The sequence below is a fragment of the Leptonychotes weddellii genome, chromosome 15, assembly GCF_054177405.1.
Source record: "Leptonychotes weddellii isolate Sample4059 chromosome 15, ASM5417740v2, whole genome shotgun sequence".
Lineage (NCBI taxonomy): Eukaryota > Metazoa > Chordata > Mammalia > Carnivora > Phocidae > Leptonychotes > Leptonychotes weddellii.
This window is the reverse complement of record NC_138383.1, coordinates 23,719,915-23,743,857: the sequence shown is the minus strand read 5'-3', so window position 1 is coordinate 23,743,857 and position 23,943 is coordinate 23,719,915. Positions and strand designations below refer to the sequence as shown.

The 23,943-nt window shown below is 42.6% G+C and overlaps 1 protein-coding gene across 3 annotated transcripts in view; it reads left to right on the top strand.

Annotated features, from left to right (window-relative positions):
* The window catches only part of CA10 (carbonic anhydrase 10 (inactive)), a 409,114-nt gene that overhangs the window by 308,471 nt on the left and 76,700 nt on the right, over window positions 1–23,943 (top strand). For all 3 annotated transcript variants that reach the window (XM_081805240.1, XM_081805238.1, XM_081805239.1), the window contains exon 5: window positions 21,433–21,618. In XM_081805240.1, coding sequence (XP_081661366.1) covers window positions 21,433–21,618 — 186 coding nt within the window. The remainder of the gene's footprint in view (window positions 1–21,432; window positions 21,619–23,943) is intronic.

The window sequence follows — 23,943 nt, the reverse complement described above, 5'->3', positions numbered from 1 at the left end:
ATGTTAGCCTTTACACTTGATCCCTTTGCCAACCTTCGCCCAAATGAAGTTGCAACAAATACAAAGTTGCAACTGAGAATCACTGAATGCTGTGTGGTGTCCTGGAGTGGATCCTAGAACAGAAAAAGGACACAAATGGAAATGCTGAGGAAATCCAAATAAAGCCTGTAGTTTAGTTAATAGTAATGTACTAATGCTAATTTCTTAGTTGTGAGCAATGTACAATGGTTATAGAAGATGTGAATATTAGAGAAAACTGGGTGAGGGGCTTACAGGAACTCTCTGTATGATCTTTGCAACTTTTCTGTAAAACTAAAATGATTGCAAAATATAAAGTTGATTTTAAAAATTTAAGAGAATCTGGGTGATTGGGCATTAAGGAGGGCACGTGATGTGATGAGTTGTGTTATACGCAACTGATGAATCATTGAAAACTACATTTAAAACTAACGATGTACTATATGTTGGCTAATTGAATTTAAATTAAAAAAAGAAAAAAAATTTAAGAGAAACAAATCCAGAGGTCACTGAGAATAAGATGTGAAATATGAAAAAGGAAGTGAGACCTGGAGTCTATCCAGAGGCATGAATATGGAGTCCCCTTTCCTCAAATTAGCTGTCCCTGTGAGTAAGTTCTTAACCTGCCTGAACTTCAGTTTCTTCATCTCTAAAAATTGGGCATAATTAAACCCACTTTATATAATTATTACGATGATTAAAAGACAGAGCATATAAGACAAACTTGCAGGAAGTAAATGTTCAGTGCCCATTAGTTGAATTTAATCAAAGGCCAAAACAAGGTAAGTGTCAAAAGCCAAAAAAGAGGGCTTTTTTTTTTTTTAATAGAAGAAAATCCTTGCCAAGTCACCTCTCACAACTTCTGGACAACCAAGAGTCTCATTTCAAGGACAGGGCTAGCTGATGAGCATTGCCAGTCATTGCCCATCGCGGACCTCTGACAAGACTCTGCATAAGGTTGAACTTGGCACCATCTACTTCTCACCTTAAGTAAACACCTCTAATTAATGCATAATCTTTTCAGCCCTCTGACTCATGGAAAAAATCCTTTCTTTACGATTTTTTTCCAAATTACTTGAATTAACCGCAACCTTACTGCCATAGGTAAGTCCCATTATACATAAGAATTGCTTCAAGGGAAAAAAATCCTGGTTCTTCTATACCATATTTTTTTTCTTATCTCTGGTATTGGAGAAATACAGAAAAAATAAAAGTAAGCAAACTGACACATTCATTTATCTTCCCATCTCCCTTGAAATACATAGATTGCTGAGCAAATTAAATGTCAGTTAAGGAAACTCCAGCTCAGAGAAGCTGAGCAACCTGCCCAACACCACCCAGCTGAGAGCAGAGAGGTCAGAACTTGAATCTGACTCCAGGAACTGTCCTGTCTCCTGCTACATCACCTACCCACTCCACTGGAGTCAAGTTGAAGAATGCTAGTAGAACTCGTCTTTCCTAAGTGGTTTTTCTGTCCAAAGCAGAGCTTCCCAGCACTGGATGGGTATTATGTTAGAGGATCATCCACTCCTGCATGGAGACTTGTGAAATTCTGTCTACTTTTATCTTTATAAACCAGATAGGTACCTTTTCGCTGTTGGGTACGGATCGCAGAACCAAGCCTTTCCAACAAGTCTGACTATGGAGTCCTTGCTCTTAAAGGAGCTCTTTCTATCCAGGTGGAGCCTCTTAGAGACATACCCATTGTGCTGGGCTGCCCTTGGCCCCATCACCACAAAGAGCAGTGTCCTACACTGCATGGACAACCCTGAAATGGCATGAGTTCCCAGCACCCTTTCTTGCTTCTGAGCCTGGGTCCTGCACGCTTTTGCTGCCCAGCACTCCTCTGTCTTTCAAGGGAGTCCTGTTTGCCTTCCCTCAGGGTCTGGATCTCACACTGGGTACTGCTTACCTAGTGGTGTCCTCAGCTTCACTTTTCAGGTGTGATTTCGACGATCTACTCCTGCCTTTTCCAGGTCTCTATCTGTCTGTCTGGCCTGAGTCACGCCAGCCCTCTGAACCCTGCCCTCCCATGACTTTCCTGCTGGATTGCCTGAGCCCAACACACCACACACACACACACACACACACACACACACACACAGGGAGCTGCCTGTCTTGCAAGCACTCATTAGCATTAAATGTGAAGTTTCAGGAATAACCAGCCTTCTTGGTTACAAGTAAATCAGAGATTGCTGCATTAATGCCATAATGCAAATATAATGAAGGAATTTATTGTCCCTGAAAGACACTCTCTGCCACACAAGCCCCACGGGGTATCTCCAGACAGTAAGTACAGCTCCAAGCCTCTAATTCCTCTGGCCCATAATTATCTCGGGAGGACCATGACCCTGCAGTTCTTCCTATTAAAAGTATATTTCCTTACAAAATGAACTGTGCTTTATTGAATCGCATCATTTTGATCACTGGGAATTGACATATTGGGCTCATTAGCCAGGAAGTTGGATAGTTAATTTATGAGGCTTCCTCAGAGCCTGTCCCAGACCACTCACTGAGGGAGCTAAACATCCCACGATAAGATGGAAGAAAGTTACTCTGGCAGAGTTGCACTCTTTTTCTCTCATTACAGAGATAATGAACAGCGAACTTCCCTGGTATAGATACGGCTTTCTCACCCCTTGCCTCCCCCCACCTCAAAATGATTTAGCTTTATTGCAACCCAATACCATTTGATGGGCAAACAGTCTTATTCTGCTCATTAGCACCGTTTTTCGTTTAAAATGCTCCAACTACTGAGATGAAAAGGCAATCTGAGTCTTTGCCTTTATCTTTAATATTTAAAACTGTTCACACAACCTTTTAAAAATCAAATATTGATGCTGCTACCTGTTGTTCTTCAAAGTGGAGCAATTATACTGCAGGCCCTTCTCGGCAAGGCTGTCTTTATTAGAAATGAGGATGGGGATGTGAAGGAGGCATTTCTTTCCCTCTCCATGGCCTCCTCCCACCACCTTCCACTCAAGATGGAAAGCAGGGAAGAGCACTTGGCTCTTATTAAAAGAATGTGCTGAGGCAGCCACCCGTTGCGGGCGGGCTGACAAGGGATACTGAGATGCAAGGAGCATCCTCAAAGTAGATTCTGCCGAGTGGTACGGCGCCCTTGGAGCTATATTGCTTCCTAGGCTCTCAGCCAGTTTGCCCACAGGAGGCCGGCTTCCTTCAACCTTTACTACCTGGATTCCTGGGGACGGCAGTTCTGGGTGATGGAATGGTTCCACACTGCCCTCTAGTGGCTTGCCCAGAAGTAAGCAGCAGCTCGCAGCCCTCCACGGCGTCCCTTCCGCACTACCTCACTGAGCACCTGCCCTGTGCCAGGGTCTGGGGATGTTGAGCTGAACAAGACACGCAGCCTGTCCTCAAATCCCTCATAGTCCTTGGAGGGGGAAAACACACAGGCAAATAATTACAAAGCAACGTGTATGTGTGATTACACATGGACATGTTCAGAATGCCATGGGAGTACAAGGAAACGTCATCGCCATGTGTGTGGGGTCTCAGGGTACCCTGAGAAGGTGACCTGGAAGGAGGAGAAGGGGCTTGCCAAGGAGAGGAAAAGGAGAGGTAGCTCGGGGCCTGAGCAGGAAGAGCTAGGACAAGAGTGAAGGGGTGAGCGGTTAGGAGACAATAAGAGTTTAGTTGAGATACTATGTGTTGTCAATTTTTAAGATGCACGTTTTCGCTTCACGTTTTAGCATCTCTAGAGGACACCTCCTACCAACGGTGCTATGTCACTTGTAGTATTTTCTCTTTTCGGGGTGGGACATAAAATCACAGTGCATTTTACAATCTTTCACATCTGAGATTTGAGGAAATACAGAAAAATAAGGGCTTAAATTAGGCAGTGGTTGGGGGATGGAGACAACAGGCAGGACAGTGTAAAATAAAGGGACTGAATAAGATAAGGTAGTGGCTACAGAGACAGAGAGAAGGGGACAGATTATGGAGCCTTTTAGGAGGTGGAATTTTTATAATTGTTGAATGTATGTCAGGGATAAAGAAGAGGAGAGTTCTTCTGTGGGGTAGGGGTGTGTGTGTGTGTGTAAACAACTGGAAGAAACATAAAAATGGGTTTTGCTGTGAATATTTTAAGTTCTTTGACCATAAAAGGGGCATGGGATTGGAATTACATACTAAAAAGTCACCATAAGGTCAGCTTATTGAATAAAATTCTGTGCATGTTTTCAGTGGACCAGGACGATGGAGGTAGGATGGGGAGGGCGTCTGGAAAGGGACTGCATGATTTCTTTCTGGCCCTTTAGGTTGAAGACTGTCTTCTGCATATAATTGGCTCTAACTTATCTGGCAAATACGCTGTCCTGGTATCAGCTGGATCAACTGTACAGATCACCTCGGAGCCACTCAGTACGTTTGTCATGGGTGAGGTGGGAGAGGACCATTTGCTTGCCCATGCTGGATCCCCAGTGAGCTGATTCTAGGATCCTCAGTAAAGAACCCCCGCCCCGCACTGCACACAGACTCCACGGCCTTCCCTCCATGGGCATTTTACCGCATTAAGGACACAAACTGGCTGATGTAACTGTTGCTTTGGAGCCATGAAATTGAACATCAGTTGCATAAAACAGAGCCACATATTTCTGAGATTTGGGTTATTGCAGTATTTATCTTCTCATCCCTCAGGTGAGATTCTAGTTGGTGCTGACAGCTACTTAATCATTTTGTTGGGCTTTCCGTGGTTGCTGATGTTTAGATTTTATTCCTCTAGCCAGGGACTGGGAAGAGGGAGAAGAGGGTTCAGGGTGATAATGGCAGTGATGGTGGACCCTCCCGGCAGGTAGGAGGACCCGGCTCTGTCTGAAAAATGTGGCAAATCTGAAGAATCAGTGTAGGAGGGCAGAGCTTGCTGCCAGGAAATTATTTCTTAGGAAAAGTGTCCTTTTCCGACATGATTTTGCATTGTGGCAGAAAGAGTAGGACAGACATGCACTCACATCTTCCATTCTCCGCTCATTGGCTGGGGACCGAGGCAAGTCACTGAACCTCTCTCAGACCCCGGTTCTCATCATTTGTAGCTCAGAGATGGTCATAACACCGGCCCGCACATGTTTCGCTGAAAAGTAAACAGGATGACCTTTGTAAAGCACCAGTAGGACCGTCTGCCACATGGCAGGTGTCTGGTACCTCCTGTCACAGACTCCTTGTGCGCCCCCCACCCTGGGCGGCTTGTGTCTCAATCACTCTGGTCACATGGACCAGGCACTCCACCATCCCCTTTGCATGACTTGTATCTTCCCAGCCCTGGTCTTCGCCGATGCCGCCCCTTATCCTAGGTGTCTCTGGGCATCCACGTCCTACCGTCTCCAAGGCCCACTTGAGATGCCAGCATCCCTGGACGGAAGTCATTTCTCTCCCCGCAGAGCCAACAGAACAGCTCTGTGTGGGGTCCGCGTGGGCTCTTTCACATACATGATCTCTGACACGTAGAGCCCTGTGACCTATTTACCCTAGCTGAGCCTTAGTTTCTTCATAAAAAGAGTGATAATAAAAATATCTGCTTCCTGGGGCAGTGGCAAGGATCAAGTGCCCAGGGGCAGACACATAGGGCTCAAGAGATGGTAGTGATGTTGGTGTACTGTTAACAGTGGTGTATCGAGATGCAATCTCTAGTCAGAAAATGTAATTTCCATGGTCGCTTGCTTCTGGAAAGGATGCATGCTGTTTCTAGAAATCTGTCTCTTTTTTCATGGTCACCCCGCACTGGGTAGAGACTGCGGTTGTAAGCGGCAGCAGTGAGGAATCCGACAAAATACATGCATCAGAGTCCTATTCGGATTTGGATTGTGGATGATATTTACTTATCAGCTTAAGACCGTAAGCCTTCCTTCCTGGGCACAGGAAATGTTCATTACACTTGCAGAGCCCGCTGAGAGATGCAAAGCATGTGAAAACTGGGCAACAATGGAAAATTGCAAATGCACAGTCATTCAAATGACAAGACGAAGAGCTCTGGGAAGTATAGAATAAGTGACCTTCCAGATGGGAACAGGGGCTGTGTGATCCTGGGAGAGGGAGGAAGCAGTGGGATGGAAGCACTTGGGAATTCTTCCATGATCCCCCAACAAATACACCTGTGAGCAAAGGTTTCCTACTTTTGTCATTTAGCTTCTCAGTGTATTTCACGATTTTCAGATTCAGCCAACATCTGAGGAGGAATATTAAGAGGTTCATCATTTAGACAATGGGACATAGTAGACATGCCTAGTAAATAGAACTAGGCCATGCCTTACTGGGTTTCAAGGTCAGTAGATTCTAACTACCCAGGCAACTGTCATTTGTCTGCTCCCATGCATGGTTGCCCCATAAAATTTGTGATGTGAATCACAAAGAAAGAAGGGAAGGGAAAGGAAGGGGAGGGGAGGGGAGAGGAAAGACCTCACAAATAGGGCGTTGTCTACTTGGATGAGTAACAGATCTGTTACTGGCACTATATTCCTAATGTATTCCTGGGGTGTTCGATGCTCCTCAGAGTCAGGTACCCTCAGCAGTTACCCAGTTGGCCCACTCCTTGATATAGTTCTGTTTGCATGAGGGAGAACAAATTGGAAAAGAAGACTGACCAGGCTTTACTTTCCAGTATGGTAGCCACTAACCCCATGTGGCTGTTGAGTATTTGAAATGCCTCAAGATCAAATGGGATGTGCTTTGAGTGCAAAATATATATTCTGAATTTCAAAAATGTACTATGAAAAAAGAAAGTCAACTATCTCACTGATAATTTCTGTATAGATTTCCTGTTGAAATAATATTTGGGATATATTGGGTTAGATGAAATATTTTCTTAATATTAATTTCATGGTGTGTTTTTTTAAATGTAGCTATTAGACAATTTAAAATTGCAGATGTAGATTTGCTTTCAGTCTCTATAGGCCCCTGCTCTAGGCTGGCTCCTGGGCCCACATCATAACCATTGTACCATAGCCTGGATTTTAGCATGAGATGTGATTGTATGTAGAGTATCTTATTTCAAAATTTTAAATTTATCTTATTTAAAAATTATTTTGTTGACTTTCAAAATTCAGACAAGGCAAAGGGCACAAGATGAAAACTTAGTCTCGTACCCCTGGCCCTCCTTTACCTGATTCCTCTTGGTTTCTCACCCAGAGGCAAGCACCGCCTTAGTGTGCTATGCACCCTTCCAGAGATATCCAAGAAGTGGTACCACCCAGTGCCTCCCCCAGTCTCCACCACTCCCTGTTGTCTCCCACCTGGCTTGTCTCACTTATCTACGTGACCTGCTGGCCACTGTGGGCAGTTGAGTCTGCCCTAGAGGGCGGCAGCTCATGGTGGACAAGAGTCCATAGGAGCAAGGACAGTGAGGGAGGTAAAGGTTGAGTAATTCACTTGCACACAGCGACGTGAGGGAGGAACAAAGGGACTTATTAACTGATTATCTCCCAAACATTTGCTATTTCTCGTGTCTTTGAAAAATTGGCATCAGTGATTCTAATAGAACCAGTGGGACCAGTGACACCCACCCAAGGGAATGTGAAGAAGGTGATCTAGGTGCTCTGCCACTGAGTCCCCCCAGACTCCCCTCAAAAGGCATTTTCCTTTCTGGAGATGAAATAACTGGAGATGGGGAGTTATTTGCCTAAAGCCTTGTGAATCAGGGACTGAGTTAAATGACCTTAAGCTAGAAATAACTTTTCTATGCTCAACAGGTATATGTAGATAATATTTTCTTGATGTGCCTGGAAATTGCATTTTGCCTAATATTTAAATACAGAATAGGGATAAATGTTAAGGAAGGAAATACCACCATTTGTTATTTAATGAGTCGAAATGTGGCTATCCTGAAGAATAGAAAATTAATTAATAGTATTCAGACATCTTAAAATATATTTGAGTAAGCAGACTGCTGTTCTAGTAGGTATATTTTTTAAGGTGTGAGTGATAGTGAGACTCCAAATGCAGTTAAATAAAACATAAACTAAACGCTTCTTTTACTTAAAAAAAAAAAAAAGAAAGAACTTTTCTAAGGCAAGTTTTAATGTGTTAATTAAGGTGGCCTAACCTTGAATTTTCACAGTTTAGGGAAGAACAGTGGCCTGAAGATGATTCTATTTATAGCCCACTCTATGTTTAGAGAGAGTTTTAATGCTATTGTCTTTATAATTATCAAAGCAACCCTTAGAGCCTGGAGGATGGGGAAAGGATAAAGAAAATTACTCTGTATTACTGTGTCCCTGTCCCCAGCATTGAGTATCTGACAGATTGAGTTAGAAAGAACATCAAGGGAAACAGGAAGAGGAAGATGGTGGTTTCCTGAGTTCCACCTCAGACCCACTGAGGCAGACTAGAGGGCGGAGCTGGGGACAGGCACCCAGATGATGCTGGGCACCACCATGTCCATTTTTTTGCAACACATAGAAACCAAGCACCGTTTAGGTGCTGGGGATGCAGCAGGAAACAGGAAAGGTAAGTGTAAATATGCCTATGTTATCTTTTCCCAAAAATTATAGATATATTTAAATATACAGGAGCATACTCTACCCAGTACTTGACTTGAGACAGCGCAGATTACTGAGGTGGGCCCCCAGTGCACCAAAGGAACAGAGGAACAGAGGTTTCCATGGAGACAGTACTGCTGGCCAATCAGCTGATACCATCTTGATTCTAGTTGCTCTATCCAATTGGCCACTCACTAGAGAGTCAAAAAAATTGGATCCAGACAACCAACCGTGAGAGGCTTGGCAAGAACTCTGCAGGCTCTCAAAGTCCTAGCAGGCTAAGATTTCAAGCAGAGTGCTAGTAGTCCAGCTAGGGGAATTGGGTAACTAATTGTGAAACCAACATTACCAAGGTCACAGAGACAAAGCACAGTGAAGCAGGAGACCCATCTTTTTTTTTTTTTCTGGAATATTTTATTTTATTTTATTTTATTTTATTTTTATTCTTATGTTAATCCCCATACATTACATCATTAGTTTTAGATGAAGTGTTCCATGATTCATTGTTTGTGCATAACACCCAGTGCTCCATGCAGAATGTGCCGTCCTCAATACCCACCACCAGGCTAACCCATCCTCCCACCCCCCTCCCCTCTAGAACCCTCAGTTTGTTTTTCAGAGTCCATCGAGGAGACCCATCTTTGAAATCAAACAGTCTTTGTCCAAACTCAGACTCTTTAACCCACTAGCTGTGAGACCCTGGGCAGGTCACATAACCCTCTTGGTGACAGTTTTCTCATCTGCAAAATGTGAAGATCACACCTACCTTGCAGATTTTGTGTAAGGATTTAGAATGTTCATAAAGCACATAAGGACACACGTAAGACAAATTATTAAATTTATATTTTGCTCATAATATTAAATCATTAAAATAATATTAAATGAATGTAATCATTGGTTGGCAACATTGACTCAGTAGACAAGTGGTACATGGGACTCACATCTAAAAATCCATATACCAGGACTGGAAGGGAGAAACTCATTCCAGAAAGCATTCTCTGGGGTCCCCCTCCTTGGTCACAGACCAAGGGCTGAGGTATCGGTGAAGGGCTTCAGTGCCAAAAACTATGTGTGGCAGAACATACCTAGCCTAATGTCAGCCCCCTGCCATTCATTCCCTTGAGGAAGATGGAGGATAAAGGGAATTATCTTCACATAACCCTCATGACCAGACAACATTGTTCACACCTGTTCTCTGTTCCTCTTGTCATCCCCACCAGTGTCGGTCATGTTCAAGAGATGGTTTGCTACAGTGGTGACGCCAAGCATCCCTATAGAATTTGTATATCTCTTATTTGAAGAGTCAGTATTGCCATGTTACATAGTTTCAACTTTTTTCTTAATAATAATGATGATAATAGAATCCATATAATAAGAAATGGAACATGTGATCGCTTCATCTGGTTTTTCAACATGGACTCCAAAAGCTTGGGCTCTTCCTGTAGGAAAAGCAGACTGACTGAGATGGATGGGATAGAGAGAGATTGGGGTAAACTTAAGTCTTGCTAAGGAAGAAACTACTATCCGCCCTGCAGGGTTAAGAGTAGTGGGCGACGCAGGAAGCTAGCAGATGGCATAAAGATGAGGCACTATAGACACTGCTATTGTCCTAGGCACATAGTGATTAAAAAAAAAAAAAAGAGTAGTGGGCGAGATCTTGGAAGTACTTCTTCAACTCTCCTCCACAACTCCCATGTATGGTAACTCAAAGCAGAACTCTCCGATTGGGTTCCATTTTGTTCCTTACCCACATCTCAGCCACTTGCTTCCTAACAGCCCCAACCCACGAGCTCCAAATACGTTTCTTCTGCTTTCTTTCAAAGCTGCATTGGAAAAAAAAAAAAAAAATGCCTTCTCCTAATGCTCCATTTCCTTTACTTTACTTTCATCTCTTTTCTTAACAATTAATCCCGTCAATGTCTAATTATTATCTGAAATCTACATAACATAAAATGTCTAGCGTAAGGATTAAACAAGACGAGCCGTGAATCCAGATGACTGACACCATGTAAATGGTATGTCCAGATGTCAGGCTGAATCTTTTCTAATTTTCTGTGGGTTATGGTATTCGTGTATACGCACCCAGCATTTTCAACTCTGAGTCTCTGAGTCAGTATGCTTATGTACCCTCAGCATAAAATAATTTGGAAGAAAAACAAAAGAATAAGAGGAAGAGGAGATATGCTTCCCAGAGCAAGGAACAGTGTTGGTTGGTTGATTTCTAGTCTTGAACCTACCACTTAGTTGCTGTGCAATCCTGGACGAGGCTCTTACCTTCCCTGTGTTCCAGTTTTCTGGGTTTTTGGAAGAAGAGGTTGGGCTTGATTGTCTCTAAAGGCCTTTCAGCCCTAGAATCCAGAGTACCCAAATTTCCCCAATCCATGTATATGGTACGCTACAGTGAGGCCAATGATTTGACTCCAGTTATTTTTTTCCACGTTGCTTTTCCTTATAGTGATGCCTCTGGAGTGCCCATGTGAGCAAGCAGCCCACTGGCTTCTTGCATTCTGCCTTTACAGATCAGCCCTTTGGCATTTCGAGCTACTCTATAGGAAACCAGTCTAAGTTGTGTTCTTAAATCTCTTCGGCTCACTAATTGCATTCAGAGAAGACCTATTACACACCTCAGCAGAGCGGTCAGAGACATAAAATAGGAAGCCTCACTTGCAATGAAAGAACACCTAATTTATACAGCATGCTGTCAGACCTTCTTCACTAACCCTTCTAGGCACTGAGCCAACACTACGGTCTTGGCCACCCACCTGCTAAGCCAACAATAGGATAGGCAGGTATGGCCCATCTCTCAACCCCCAGCAAGTAGGGGCTAGTATTTTCCCAGCTGTACTGGGTCTAGAAACAGCTAAGAGGATTCAGGCTAGGACTAGCCAAATTGAACCCATTCAGGCACATCGATGGGGACACCATATTTGGGCTTTACGAGTTTATCCCCAATCCTAGAAGCTACTTAGAAGCTACATGATTTCCCCAAAACTCTTTCTGCCAACTTCCAGACTTCTTCGCTTTCAAGAGCTGGAGAACTTGGAGTCAAACAGGCCTGGGCTGGAATTCTGACACTGCCAATTTCTAACTCTGGAGCTATAGTTATGAGTCCTTGAGCCTCCATCTCCTCCTCTGTAGAATATGAATAATAATACCTTCCTCACATGGGTAGTGTAAGGATTAAATGAGATAATGTATGAGAGGAATAGTACAAGGCCTGGAATATATATAGTCACAGCTGTTGTGGATATTATGGTGACATCCATCAGCCCATTGTGTTCACTCATAGATAGTATAGTAGACAATCTGCTGAGGAAGACCGTATCTTAAAGGCAAGAATGCCAACACTCCTGCATGATGAGTGAAGAGGGCTCACATGCCAACTCCAAAATACATAATTAAAATGACCATTATTAAATTTCTGAAATTTACAGGGTCATGAGAAATGGAGTGCAGCCTCTCATTGGTGGCTTTGAAGTTGCTCTCTGAGACAGTGGGAACACCATGAACTTTGAGTCATCAGGACTTCTTTTGAGCTGTGGTTCCCTTACTTGCTTCCCTCATACCCTTGAGTAGAGTTCTTAGCCTATCTGTACCCAGTTTCCTGATCTAAAAAGTGACACAGCTGTGTTGGTGGGAATGCACTTCTGGTGTAACCACTGTGGAAGACAGTATGAAGGCTCCTCAAAAAATGAAAAATAGGACTACCCTAGGATCCAGTAATCTCACTACTGGCTGTTTACCCAGAGAATAGAAAAACACTAATTCAAAAAGATACATGCAGCCCTGTGTTTATTGTAGCATTATTTACAACAGCCAAACTATGGAAGCAGCCCAACTGTCCATCAACAGAAGAGGTAGCATATATATAATGGAATATTATTCAGCCATAGAAAAGAATGAAATCTTGCCATTTGCGATGACAGGGATGGAGCTAGTGAGTATAATGCTAAGTGAAATAAACCAGTCAGAGAAAAACAAATACCAATTAATTTCACCCATATGTGCAATTTAAATGAGCAAGGAAAAAGAGAGAGAGAGAGAGAGAAACCAAGAAACGACCCTTCACCAGGGAACAAACAGATGGTTACCAGAGTGGAGGTGGGTAGGGAGATGGGTCAAATAGGGGATGGGAATTAAAAGTACACTTATCCTGGGCACCTGGGTGGCTCAGTTGGTTAGGCGACTGCCTTCGGCTCAGGTCATGATCTCAGGGTCCTGGGATCGAGTCCCGCATCGGGCTCCCTGCTCCTTGGGAGCCTGCTTCTCCCTCTGCCCCTCTCTCACTCTCTGTCTCTCATGAATAAATAAATAAAATCTTAAAAAAAAAAAAAAAAGTACACTTATCCTGATGAGCACTGGCTGATGCATGGAAGTGTTGAATCACTATATTGTATATCTAAAACTAATAAAACACCGTATGTTAACTACACTGGAATTAAAATTTTTTAAAAAGTTGGCACAGCATCTGACACACAGTAAGTCCTCAAAATTTGTGGGTGCATCCTGCCCGCAGCTTTCCTAATGAACCTTCTTGAGAATGTGGTAGCTCATATGCCAAGTCAGATGGTCACCTCTTCCTTTTACACAACTGAGATTCTATTTCCTCTCAACTACTCCATTCGTAGTGTTAACATCTCCATTTAAACTGTAGGGAATTATTTCTGGGGCGCCTGGGTGGCTCAGTCGGTTAAGCGGCTGCCTTCGGCTCAGGTCATGATCCCAGGGTATGGGGATCGAGCCCCGCATCGGGCTCCATGCTCCTCGGGAAGCCTGCTTCTCCCTCTCCCACTCCCCCTGCTTGTGCTCCCTCTCTCGTTGTCTCTCTCTCTGTCAAATAAATTTAAAAAATCTTAAACTGTAGGGAATTATTTCTGAGTATATTACAGGAGATTTGGGCAGGCTGCCTCAAGAGAGAATATAAAGGAAACCTCACGTAAGCTTTGTGTCATACCAGGCAAGTAACTTTATTGAATCTTTTGGAATTTCTGAGGGTAAGGTTTACTTATGCTTAGCTGTCCTCAATAAACATCAACCCTATAAGTGTTATCTCCATTAAACTAAAGATCTTCAATATGTTTATTTTGTGAATTGGGTCATTTAAAAAAGACGCACTTCCTCCTTTTTTTTTTCCCAATCTGGAAATAGGAAGATAGACAACATGAGGGACTTACACCAGAATTGTCTCTGCGTTCCCTTGCAGACTCAAGGATAAATTTACCTTGTTGTATACATAGCTTTTGACAAGAACAGTTAAATCATTTCTTTATGATTGTTCTATAACTCAGACATACATTATTTCAAACTAGCTCTCCTTCCATGTGACTGAGGTTTGTTGAATAGTTTAGGATAGCTGACTTTTTAAATTAGGTGATTAAAAAAAAAAAATATATATATATATATATATAACATAGATCAATGTGTTCTGTATGGTATCAGCATCACTGGATAAGAGTGGTGTAGTAAAGAAAGCAAATGGGATGTGAAGATAAATATGATGGTTAATTTTACATGTTAATTTGGCTGGGCCACAGTGTCCAGATACTTGGTCAAACATCATTCTGGATGTTTCTGTGAGGGTATTTTTGGATGAGACAAACATTTAAATCAGTGGACTTTGAATAAATCAAATAGCACTCCATAATGCGGGGTGGGGGGTGCCTCCAGTCAGGTGAATGCCTGATGAGAACAACAGGACTGAGCTTCTTGGAGCAAGAAGGAATTCTGCAGCAAATGACCTTCAGACTTGAGCTGCAGCGTTGGCTCTTCTCTGGTTCGCCAGCCTGCGGCCCACCCTATGGAATTTGAACTGGCCACACACAACCAACTGGTTCCTTTTCTCCGGAGAACCCTACCTAATGCAATAAACAATCCCAAACACCCTTGACTCTAAACCCCTGTGGGGTTCCTACACCAACAACTCGTGTTTAAAGAAAACCTGTCATATTGCGCGTTAGGTCGTCAGCTGGGCAATCTAATAATTTCCAGTGGCTGAAAGCACAGGCTTTAGAGACAGAGCTTTGTGGGGGTCAAGCCCCGGCTCCCCAACCAATGGGCTGTTTGCCTTTTGGTATAAAATCACCAGAGGCCCAGAAGGACAGGTATGCCCTGTGGGAGGCCTCCATGCCACCGGTGGGGCTAGCCCGGTATCTTATCATCTGAGAGGAAGCAAATGGCATGAGTCTAAGGACCAGACTTGTTTGGTGCTGGGTTTGGTGAGGGAGAAATTGTAAGAATTAATTAAGTTCAGGTTCAAAACTTAGCGCGGTATCTGACACCCAGTAACAGGTCAAACTAGGATGGCAGTTGTTACGAACAAGATCATTGCTGACTGTCAAAGAATCAAACTTCTCTTGACCCTAAAAGCACACTGGTTGAATTTATTTCCCTCTAATACAGCGGTGTCGTCAGAATAAAAGAGATGAATCCATTAATAACAGGACTTGGCTAATCATGAGCTGCTGCAAACCTCCGTGTTTGCTATAGGAAGACATTCAATTTTACAAAATGAATAACCTGAGGTTAATTCTTTGCTTTGCAAAAGAACGCATGGCTTTTAGATGGGTTCAAGTGATCGAGATAATACTGAGTGACATGCAATCTTGACAGGCCCCTCTGTGGAACACCTGTTAACTGCTCCCCTCAACACATATGGCTCCACCCTGTCTCCAGCCAGTGTAAATGTCTGCAGGTGAGGAAATCAAGGGACTTCCCTGACCTACAGATTTCTCCAGGTCTCCTCCCAGGATGAACTTTAGCAGCCAAGGGTCCGTTCCGGTCCCCTATTTTCCTGAAAAGGAATCTCGCTGCCTCTGCACCTGCCTAAGCCCTGCATTTGCAGACTGGAGGAGAAATCACAATTCCCCACAGGGCTCCCATCTGAAAGGGGCTGAGATGCTTGCATTTGCTCACATCATGAGACCTGGAATCAAGAAGACCTGGCTTTGCTACCCCCTCCAGTTGTGCAATCCTGGAGTCACTGAGCCTTCAGCAACTGCACTTAGGGCCCTCCCTTGCAAAATGATCATCACTTACACCTCTCACCTCATTTTGCAATGGATTAAAATAAAACATAGAGGAGAACCATGAAGCAGCCAAAGGCAGCAGGGATCTCCCCCTGCAGCTTCAACTTCTCTGTGCAGCTCTGTTTCCTGGTCGCCATGAGACAACTTTTTCCAACATGCTGTGCACCAAAGTAGTTCATTGGAAACACTGTAATTAGCATTACAGTTAAAATGACACTACTGCAGTGTTAATTACTACAGTGCAGATGTACCATTAGATATCATACATAATGTTATCAAGCCTTTATTTTTAAATTAAAGTGCAACAAACCATACCCGGGTACACAGCTTTTTTTGATTAATACAAATTAATGTTATTTCAGTGTCTAGGGAAAGGGTGGGGCTAAGGGGGTGTTGCATCTAGCTGTAAGAACGCATAGGCAAATGGTCGAGTTTCAGGTGGATTTCCCATAACTCCCTTCCCCTACTCTGGTCTCTGCATGGTGGAGAGTGTGAGCTCCATGAGGGCAGGGACTGTGCCTGGTTTTACTCACCATGCCATCCTCAGCTCCTAGCACACAGTTAGAGGCATTATTCAGACTCTTCATTTCGGCTCAGGTCATGATCTCAGGGTGTGGGATGGAGCCCGGCGTCAGGCTCTGTGCTGGGGGTGGAGCCTGCTTAAGATTCTCTCTCTCTCCCTCCCTTTGTCCCTCCCCCACCCCCCATGTTCAATAAATAAATAAATAAATAAATAAAAATCTGGACTGATGGGCAAGCGAATTGTCACAATGCAGAAATCAGTGGAAGTCCTTCATTGTGATGTTTAGCAAGCAACACTGTATCCCACTGGATGCTGGGAGGTGGGGAAGATCAGCATGTGTCCCTGGGCATCAGCTAGGCACCCATGCAGAAGTCAAAAGAGGGGGGGAAGGAAGAGAATAAAAATGTTGGACTGCTACATGTATTATTTCCTTATTTCTCATAACTCATGAGGAAATTTCCCCCAACTTTTTTTTACTGCGGTAAAATACACATATAAAGTTTACCATATTAACCATTCTTATGTATACATTTCAGTGGTCTTAAGGACATTTCACATCGTCCTGCAACTATCACCACCATCCGTCGCCAGAACTCTTTTCATCTTGCAAAACTGAAACTCTGTGCCCATTAAGTAATAACTCCCTCTTCCTCTCCCCAACCATGTTCCACTTTCTATCTCTATTACTCTGACTACTCTAGGTACCTCGTAGAAGTGGAATCTATTTACTTTTAAAGTAATTACTGATAAGGAAGATTTACTTCTATCATTTTGACGTTTGTTTTCTATATGCCTTATAGTTTTCTATCCCCCATTTTCATGGGGGGGTGGTTCTTATCTCTACATTATGTTTAGGGAAACTGAGGATTCAGGGAATTCACTGAGCCTCCCAAGGTCACCAAGAGGCACACAGGGAATCTTTTGACTCAAGGATCCTTCATTCTTCCACCTGCTATGTACCAGTAGGTTTTCTAAGTCCTGGGGAAATGCAGACAAGCATACCACCTGGTCCTTGCCTTGTTTCAATGTGCAACAGTTTTCTTAGGAACATTAGACATTAGACAGGCACAGATGGAAAGATTTCTAGAAGTGCAGGAAAGCCCCAGATACTTCCCTAATGGGACAGAGCATATATCCTCTAAGAATTCAGGGTACTGGGGCACCTGGGTGGCTCAGTCGGTTGAGCGACTGCCTTCTGCTCAGGTCATGGTCTCAGGGTCCTGGGATCGAGTCCCGCATCGGGCTCCCTGCTCCGCGGGAAGCCTGCTTCTCCCTCTCCCACTCCCCCTGCTTGTGTTCCCTCTCTCGCTGTCTCTCTGTCAAATAAATAAATAAAATCTTTAAAAAAAAAAAAAGAATTCAGAGCAGTTCCTTTTACAGTGCCTCGCACACCATAGGTGCCCACAGATGTTACTGGTTGAATCTCATGGTGCTGTTCTTTTTGTCATTTGAAGAGAATTACCGAGATCCAGCTCTGCTCTGTGGGACCTGCTCTCCACAGCCGATGGGTGTGGCAATAGATAGTAAGCACTGTAATAATGTGTACACCACTTGACACAGAATTTGCCAACTGAAATATCCCTGGATTAATAAAACTAATTTATCCATAGGATGCTCATTGCAGTTCGTTTTTGCAATAGTGAAAAAGTGAAGGGGATGTAAAGATTCAACAATAAGTTACGTATTTTTACAGTGGAGTATTATGCAACCATTTCAAAGTGACATTACAGAAGAGCAGTTTAGTGACCCGGAAATATTCATGTTTGTGAAAATTATATATATATTTATATAATATATAATCATATGTGGTATTTATATATACAGTTAAATAACAATATTGTGTTTGTGTACATAATATGTATAATTATGTATATTAAATATATAATATATAATAATTATATATAATATTATATACTGAATAATATTGTATTCATCTATTATACTATATTATAGCATATTATCTATATACTAATATAATTATAATTAATATGATTTACATATTAATATATAGCAAATATACTACATGATATCATTAATATATTAATATTACACATAGCATATTATAAATAATAGTATATATTTATATATACAAATTCATATATATATACATGTGTGTGAAAAATCACTTATCTGATTATACAGACACACATATAAAATGATCTTGTTAAAATATGGGTATAGATAGTCATACATATATGTTATAGTATATATAGGTATAAGAATATATATATCAAAATATTAGTGGTGATCATTGGGTAATTGTGGAATTGTGGCTAATTTTTATTTCCTTGAGCCATTCTATATCTTTTTAACCATATATAATACCTGTATATTATCTTAATATTAGAAAAAGTAATTTTAATGATAGATGCAATGTCAAACACAAGCCTATCTCTGGCCATTTTACTGCCAAGAAAATCATGAGTTGGGACATGAAAAAATGACAAGCTCTCATGATCTCATACTGACTAAATATGCATTTATTTGAGACTGGAGGAGTACACACTTTGGAATTATCTGGTTGCAAAGAATAGATAACTTGAGAAAAAATTAATTTATTGGTAAGATGTAAAGCATCTGAGAAAATGCAGCTCAGGCCTCATGAAGGAACTGCAAACAAGGATTTCTGAAGGTCAAGTGGCTGTTCTCTCTCTCTCAATGCACGGTTTCCTCTGTCAATGTTGGCACATCTGCTTTTCTCTTCTCTCTCTCTGGTCTGACTTCCAGCTACCTAGCAGGCTGAGTCTCTGGACCCCATGTGACTTTCCAGTTCAGATACTCAACACTGCCAGGCACTCAACAGAGTTTCTGTTGATAGTTCCAGATTCAGGAGGGGAAAGATGATCGACCTAGTGTTTATCAGTTAGCTTTTGCTCCATAACAGACTACCTCCAAAACTTAGGGACTTAAAACCCCAATTATTTAGCTTCCAAGTCCGTGGGTCTGTGGGTGGTTCTTCTGGTCTGGGCAAGGCTAAGCTGACCTCAGCTGGGCCAGTCAGCTGGCAGGTCAGCCATGGGATGGTCAGTCTGTGATGGCTTCTCCTCTTCAGTGTCATGTCATCCCCCAGCAGGCTAGCCCAGACTCGTTGACATGGTGGTCTCAAGTTTCCAAGAAGGAGTGAGGAAATATGCAAGGCCTCTCAGAGCACAGACATCATATCCCCTATTGGCCAAAGCAAGTGACAAGGCCAGCCCAGAGTCAAGAGGGAGAGAAGCAGACCCCTATCTTGAAGGGAACAGCTACAGAGTCCTGTTGTAAAGAATGCAGTTACAGGGAGGGGAAGAATTCTGGCCCTTTTTGCAATCTGCCCTTTAATCTGCCAAGCACCCAGGCTGACATGAGCTCCATCTTGTAGCAATAGAACGTTACATATTTCCATGTGGCCCCAGGGATTGAGGCAGCAGGGGAAGAGAGAGACTGGAGACTTGTGCGTGTAAGCTTTTCACTTCCAGAGTTTCACCCTGGAAGGGACACCTGTCGTGTCCCCTCATACCCCATGGCCAACGTCAGTCACATGGGCTCCACCTTACAGCAAAATGAGTCAATGGAGTATTTAGTGGGCGTTACTCTCTCCACCACAGTGAGCCATCTGCAGACCTATCTGATTATCACTAGTGTCAGAAAGGTGGAGGGGCAGGTAAGGGTAGTGCTAGAGAGAAAATGTATGAAACCGTGACTAAGGAATGTATCATAGGTTACATGAAGCTCTTAAGGAATCCCTAGGGCAGAAGGCTGGGCCCAAAGGAGTCAGAGTAAGCAGGAAGAAAATCCAAGTATCTCAGCCTCTGAAAGTCCAGAAGCATTCCATTCAGACCCATTCAGAGTCTCCTTTAAGCTTTTGTTCTGCCCCAAGAGCTAAGTCAACCCAGGAGACAAAGGCAGTAGAGTCACAGGTAGTAATCAGGGTTCAAGTGTTCAGAGGTGCTAAGTCAAGAAAATGAAGCTGAATATCAAGTTCAAAGACAAAAGAAGGAAAGGGAACATCAAGCAGTAAGGTCAGCAGTTTGAGAAGCTGAAGCAAGATGGAATCAGGAGTGAGGAAGGGAAATGGGAAACTTGTATCCATCTCTTTAGCTTAGCACTGAGTCCATGAGTTCTGAGAAGGGGGTCAGAGCTCACATTCTGTGCAGCATCTGGTGGCCAGGGCAAGAGAGGGACCTAACAAAGACACATGGGACTGCACACTTGAGACTTCAAACCAAAACCTTCAGTCTCCCACGACGGTTTACTCCTGTTTACCCATTTTTGGCTTCCTTGTCTCTCATTTGGCCTTTGTGGCATCTCTTGCTTTCTCCAATTTCTCACACCTGAGATTTTAACTTTTACAGTATCTCTACATTCCAAATACTTAGGGTTAGAGGGGCAAGTTATATTTTTAAGTTTTTATTTTAATACAGTGTAGTATTAGTTTCAGGTATACAATATAGTGATTCAGCACTTCCATACATCACCTGGTGCTCATCGTGACAAGCACACTCCTTAATCCCCATCGCCTATTTCACCCATCCCCCCACCTGGCTCCCCTCTGGTGACCATCAGTTTGTTCTCTAGAGTTAAGAGTCTCTTTCATGATTTGTCTCTCTCTTTCTTTTTTTTCTTCCTTTGCTCATTTGTTTTATTTCTTAAATTCCACATATTAGTGAAATCATATGGTATTTGTCTTTCTCTGACTGCCTTGTTTTGCTTAGCCTGATGCTCTCTCGCTCCATCCATGTTGCTACAAATGGCAAGATTCCATTCTTTTTTATGGCTGAGTAATATTGCATTATATATATATCCATTTATCTGTCAGTGGATACTTGGGCTGCTTCCGTAGTTTGGCTCTTGTAAGTAATGCTGCTATAAACATAGGGTTACATGTATGCCTTTTGCACTAGTGTTTTTGTATTCTTTGGGTAAATATCCAGTAGTGTGATTGCTGGATTGAAGGGTGGATCTTTTTTTAACCTTTTGAGGAAACTCCATACTGTTATGCAAAATGGCTGCCCCAGTTTGCCTTCCCACTGACAGTGCACAAGGGTTCCTCCTTCTCCACATCCTTGCCAACACCTGTTATTAAGAGGGCCAAGTTATTTTTTCTAAAGTGCAATGTCCAAAATATTAGTCACGGTTGCTGAGGTCTCCTTTGAATTCCCACCTGAAATTCCTACATGATCATGTGATCATAAATGTGGTTTATGCCTCGCAGAAAGTACCACAGAAGCCAGGTAGGGCAGGAATGCCTTCTAGGTACTGCTACTCCCTATTTCATATATAAACTTAGCCTAATGTTTGCCTATCAAGAGGAGGCAAAAGGCATTGGTCTAAGCACCATGCTGGTTTGGTGAGACACGGAAAGAGAGCCTTGCTTGACCTGTTGTGCGTTGCCTTGCAGGTCAGTGGGACCATGTACAACACTGGAAGACATGTGTCCCTGCGCCTGGACAAGGAACACTTGGTTAACATATCAGGAGGGCCCATGACATACAGCCACCGGCTGGAGGAGATCCGACTACACTTCGGGAGTGAGGACAGCCAAGGGTCGGAGCACCTCCTCAACGGACAAGCCTTCTCTGGGGAGGTATGTGGAGCTGTTGAAGTACTAAAGTTAAGTGCCAATTAATAAGACTTGGTGCCTATTTATACCCAAGGTGGGATAACAGATGGAAAGCTTTCTTTTAAATCTGTGAAATGAGAAGGTCAGTGCCTCCTTTCTCCATCTGTCTTTTGCAAGTTGATGTGGAAGTCTGTAAACGTGCTTCCAGTGTTTTCTAGGGAAGGCCACAATGAAACTGGGTATTTCCTTCTGAGACATTGGTGCAGCGATCATGACTCATGCCCTACAGTATCTCTGGAGCATTATTTTAACCCCAAATCCTCACTTTTCATGCACACCTTCACTTACACCTACTTGGACCATCAGCCTTTCATATGAGAATATAGGTTCCATAATTTCTTCCTTCTGGCAGAATGGATCTTATTTGCACAAAACTATAACTTACTGTGAAATAAATGTCAGGCAGCTAAATAGTCTGCCTGACTTTCTACAGAATAGAAATGTCACTGTATGTCACCATTAATGGTGAGTATCACTATGTGCCACCATCAACCCAGATAGGACACAGACCATAGCAGCGAGCCAAACCAGCTTCAATTATAGGATGAGAGATATAACAGATAGCATCTGGATTCTGACCCTTGACAAGCATGGTATATTTAATTTGTCCTCTTACACTTGGGGGTGGTTATCAATTAGGGGTCTGGGGGGCTTATATGCTAAATAGTCGGTAACTACGTTTCTGTTTAAAAGTCCTCAGTAACTGAGGTCAAGAAAGCTTTAAAATAACAGAAGTATGTATCTCACAATTGACTAGTCTTTTTAATTTTTTTCAATCAACATCATGTTTAAACCTGGCATTGTTTTTAATATAGTAAGGCCATACACTGAGAGAGAGAGGCCAACCTTAAGGAGTCCCTTGGCCAGATTTTAATGATTGTTCAAAGTGTATCAACTGAGAATGTACTAGGCTCTCTCCTAGGTACCAGGGATACAAAGATTAAAAAACAAAACAAAAAACAAAAAAAAAAAGGCAAAGCTCCTACCACAAAGGAGTTCAAAGAATACTATATTCAAATCATTGAAGTATTCTGTTATTAGAGTATTCTGAGATGTACAAAGACTCTGGCCAACTCACAGGAAGAAGTGACAGATCTTCCCTGAAGGGGTCAGGAGAAGTGTCCCAGAGGAGGGGCCCTTTGAACTGGGCTAAGAAGAGAGGAAATGCAGAATAATGTTTAAGAACATCAGCTCTGGAGTCAAAGAACCAGAGTTTGTACGTCCTGCTCTAATACACACTTACTGTGTGATCTTGAGATGGTTTCTTGATCCTTTTAAGGCTGAGTTTACACACCTCATAAGGTTATTTTGAAAATTAAGTGGGATTTCAGATGTAAGGAACATTTGGAGTACTCAAGAGTTGATAGACAACAAAGATAAAGCAGGAAATTTTGAACAACAAAGGCACCAACCTGTGTCAGGACCTTGTGTGTACTGGGGAAGCTTCAGGTAGAGCTCAGCTCATCTATGCTCTATTAGTAATGGCTGCATAGAGCACAGGACTGAGCAGGAATGAGCCTCCTTCCTGGATCCATAGGAAAAATGCTAGGATTGATTAGGGATGTCTGCCAAAGGCACCCTAATGGAAAAACTCCCTAGAGTTGCAGATTCTGAGCTAGAGTATAGCAGGGAAGATGAGGAAAGCAGGGCAAAAATCCATGAATTGAGAGTGACCAGGGACTGCCAGTCTGAATTAGGGAATATTCTAAATTAGATAAACACTTCCTTTTTAAATACATATCATTTCAGTATTTGTAACTTTTATTTGTTGGTTTACTTGCTCATTTCTTTGCTTTGATTTCTTTGCTTTTTTCTCTCACTGATCCTTATCATAACATTGCCTCCGATTAAAAACTAATTTATTAATGAATTTATTTATTGAATGAGTGAAAAAATGTGGATGGTTACTTGGCTAAAATCTTTGCTTTGTAGAATTCCTTAGAATTGCCTTTTTCTTCAGTGTGTGATAAGGGTGCATTGTAATTTGTATAGGAACTACAATTTTGGAGTAAATGAGTGTCTCCAAAATCCTTAACGGAAACACATAACAAGTTGATCTCTCAAAGTATTGATTTTTCTAGACATACCCAGACCACAGGTATCAGGCACTCTAAGGAATCTGCATTTTTAAAGCCCCCAGGAGAGTCTGATGATTAGGTTTGTGAAGCACTCATTCCACTGGCACATTATTAAGTGCTTTCAATGAATAAAGCATCTAAACAGAGTTGCAAGTGAGAATTAACTGGGGGCCATTGTCAAAATATTTACATTTGAATCCTGCCCTAGGGC